Below are 2,265 nucleotides of genomic sequence, written 5' to 3'. Positions count from 1 at the left end.
ATTATCAACACTTTGAATTGCAACCGGAAACTGATTGGCAGCCAATGCAAGCCACGGAGTGTTGGAGAGATGTGGGCGAACGATAGCTCTTGCGGCCGCATTCTGCACGATCTGAAGTTTCCAAACACTTTTCAAAGGTAGTCCCATGTAGAGTGCATTGCAGTAGTCGAACCTCGAGGTGATGAGGGCATGAGCGATTGTGAGCAATGACTCCCTGTCCAAATAAGGCCGCAACTGGTGCACCAGACGAACCTGGGCAAATGCCCTCCTCGCCACAGCCGAAAGGTGATGTTCCAATGTTAGCTGTGGATCGAGGAGGACGCCCAAGTTGTGGACCCTCTCTGAGGGGGGCAATAATCCCCCCCCAGGGTAATGGACGGACAGATGGAATTGTCCTTGGGAGGCAAATCCCACAGCCACTCCGTCTTGTCAGGTTTGAGCTTGAGCTTGTTGACACCCATCCAGACCCCAACAGCCTCCAGGCACCGGCACATCACTTCCACTGCTTCGCTGACTGGACATGGGGTGGAGATGTATAACTGGGTATCATCAACATACTGATGATATCTCACCCCATGCCCTTGGATGATCGCACAAACACTTAAAATTCTTCAAAGTACTGTCCTTGGGCCGCTACACATTTTTTCCAGCAACTCTGCCATGACCGGTTCGCACTCTGAAAGGCATCTCCGGGGACCTCTTACAAGGTCTTTGTCACTGTTGATAGGATCTCTTCTATGAATGAAAAATGTGCCTTGCCACAACGTGCTATGACACCGTGAGTTCCTGCCCAAACACCAGGTGCCAACGCTGCCCCCTCCCCCCCTATAGTCCTGATGTCATCCCAGCAGACTTCTTTTTGTTCCCAGCCCTGAAAGGAACCCATTTTTCTTCCATAGAAGACATCCAATCAGCCATGATGAAGAACTTGCTAGAGGTCCCTGAAGACGCCTTCCAGAGCATGTACCAGTCATGGTAGAGTCGCTGGAAAAAATGTGTAGAGGCCCAAGGACAGTACTTTGAAGAATTTTAAGTGTTTGTGGAAATCTGTTCAATAAATTACTTTAAAAAAAAAATTGCATTACTTTTGGAACACATACGTACATACACACACACACACACACACACACACACACATACATATCTTCCCAAGAGCAGAGGCGGTTGTGGCAGAGGGTGGCACATCTTTATTTTTGTTCTCTTTAATGTCTCTTTTCCTCTGCCTTGGTACTCCTTTCTACTCCCATGTTGTGTAAATGTATTGTTTTTGAATAGTACCATATATAAAATCAAAGTCCAGAAAACAGGCCTAGGATTTAGATAAAACACTTTTTACACAGCTATTCAAAAGGGATGACAACAGAAAAGAAAGTTTCCTGACATAATAATTAATCAGTGGAACAATTTACCTCCTGCAGTTGTGAATGCTCCAACACTGGGCGATTGGCCAACCATTTGTCTGAAATGGTATAGGCTAGGGTTTCCTGCCAGAGCAGGGGGTTGGACTAGAAGACCTCCAGTGACCCTTCCAACTCTGTTATTATATTGTATTTTACACTAAAAGGTAAAAAGGAAACAAAAAGACCTGAACACTCACATTGCCAGCAATCAACACTCAGTATAAGCAGAGGTCTTTTGTGCTCTCTGAACTTCCTTGTTTCCTTGCAGACTCATTATCCAAACCAGGTAACTGTGCTAAACTATGTAACATTCTAGTTGTGTAGCAACATAAATCTTTCACTTTGAAGGGTTTTTGTTTGCTTAATACACATCTTCATAGCAATGATGTCAGCAAGGTAGAGTGATTATAGTAATACACATCTTTAGTAAGTTTGAAAAGTGGTTCACTTTGCCAGGATGGCACAGCAGGTAGAGTGCTGTACTGCAGGCCACTGAAGCTGACTTGTACATCTGAAGGTCAGCGGTTCAAATCTTGTCACCGGCTCAAGGTTGACTCAGCCTTCCATCCTTCCGAGGTGGGTAAAATGAGGACCCGGATTGTGGGGGCAATAGCCTAGCTCTGTTAAAAAAGTGCTATTGCTAACATGTTGTAAGCCGCCCTGAGTCTAAGGAGAAGGGCGGCATAAAAATTGAACAAATAAATAAATAAATAAATAATCAGTGGTAATGGGTACCTAATGTTACCCAGTTTGGCTAATAAACCATCAGCAAGAAAACAAGAAAGCTCAGAGACACCAAGGACCCCTCATTTCAACCCTAAGCTACAAATATTTTTTACCTGTATCAGAAAGCAGGAATGAACAA

The 2,265-nt window shown here is 44.6% G+C and overlaps 1 protein-coding gene across 1 annotated transcript in view; it reads right to left on the bottom strand.

Moving 5' to 3' along the window:
* The window catches only part of ERMP1 (endoplasmic reticulum metallopeptidase 1), a 37,930-nt gene extending 36,261 nt beyond the window's left edge, over positions 1-1,669 (bottom strand). Inside the window, exon 1 of the mRNA XM_070742577.1 lies at positions 1,598-1,669. Coding sequence (XP_070598678.1) covers positions 1,598-1,599 — 2 coding nt within the window. The 5' untranslated portion in view covers positions 1,600-1,669. The remainder of the gene's footprint in view (positions 1-1,597) is intronic.
* Between the last annotated feature and the right edge of the window lie 596 nt (positions 1,670-2,265).

Source organism: Erythrolamprus reginae, chromosome 2 (assembly GCF_031021105.1).
Source record: "Erythrolamprus reginae isolate rEryReg1 chromosome 2, rEryReg1.hap1, whole genome shotgun sequence".
Lineage (NCBI taxonomy): Eukaryota > Metazoa > Chordata > Lepidosauria > Squamata > Dipsadidae > Erythrolamprus > Erythrolamprus reginae.
The sequence above is the reverse complement of the archived record's forward strand: the minus strand, read 5'-3'. Positions and strand labels throughout refer to the sequence as shown.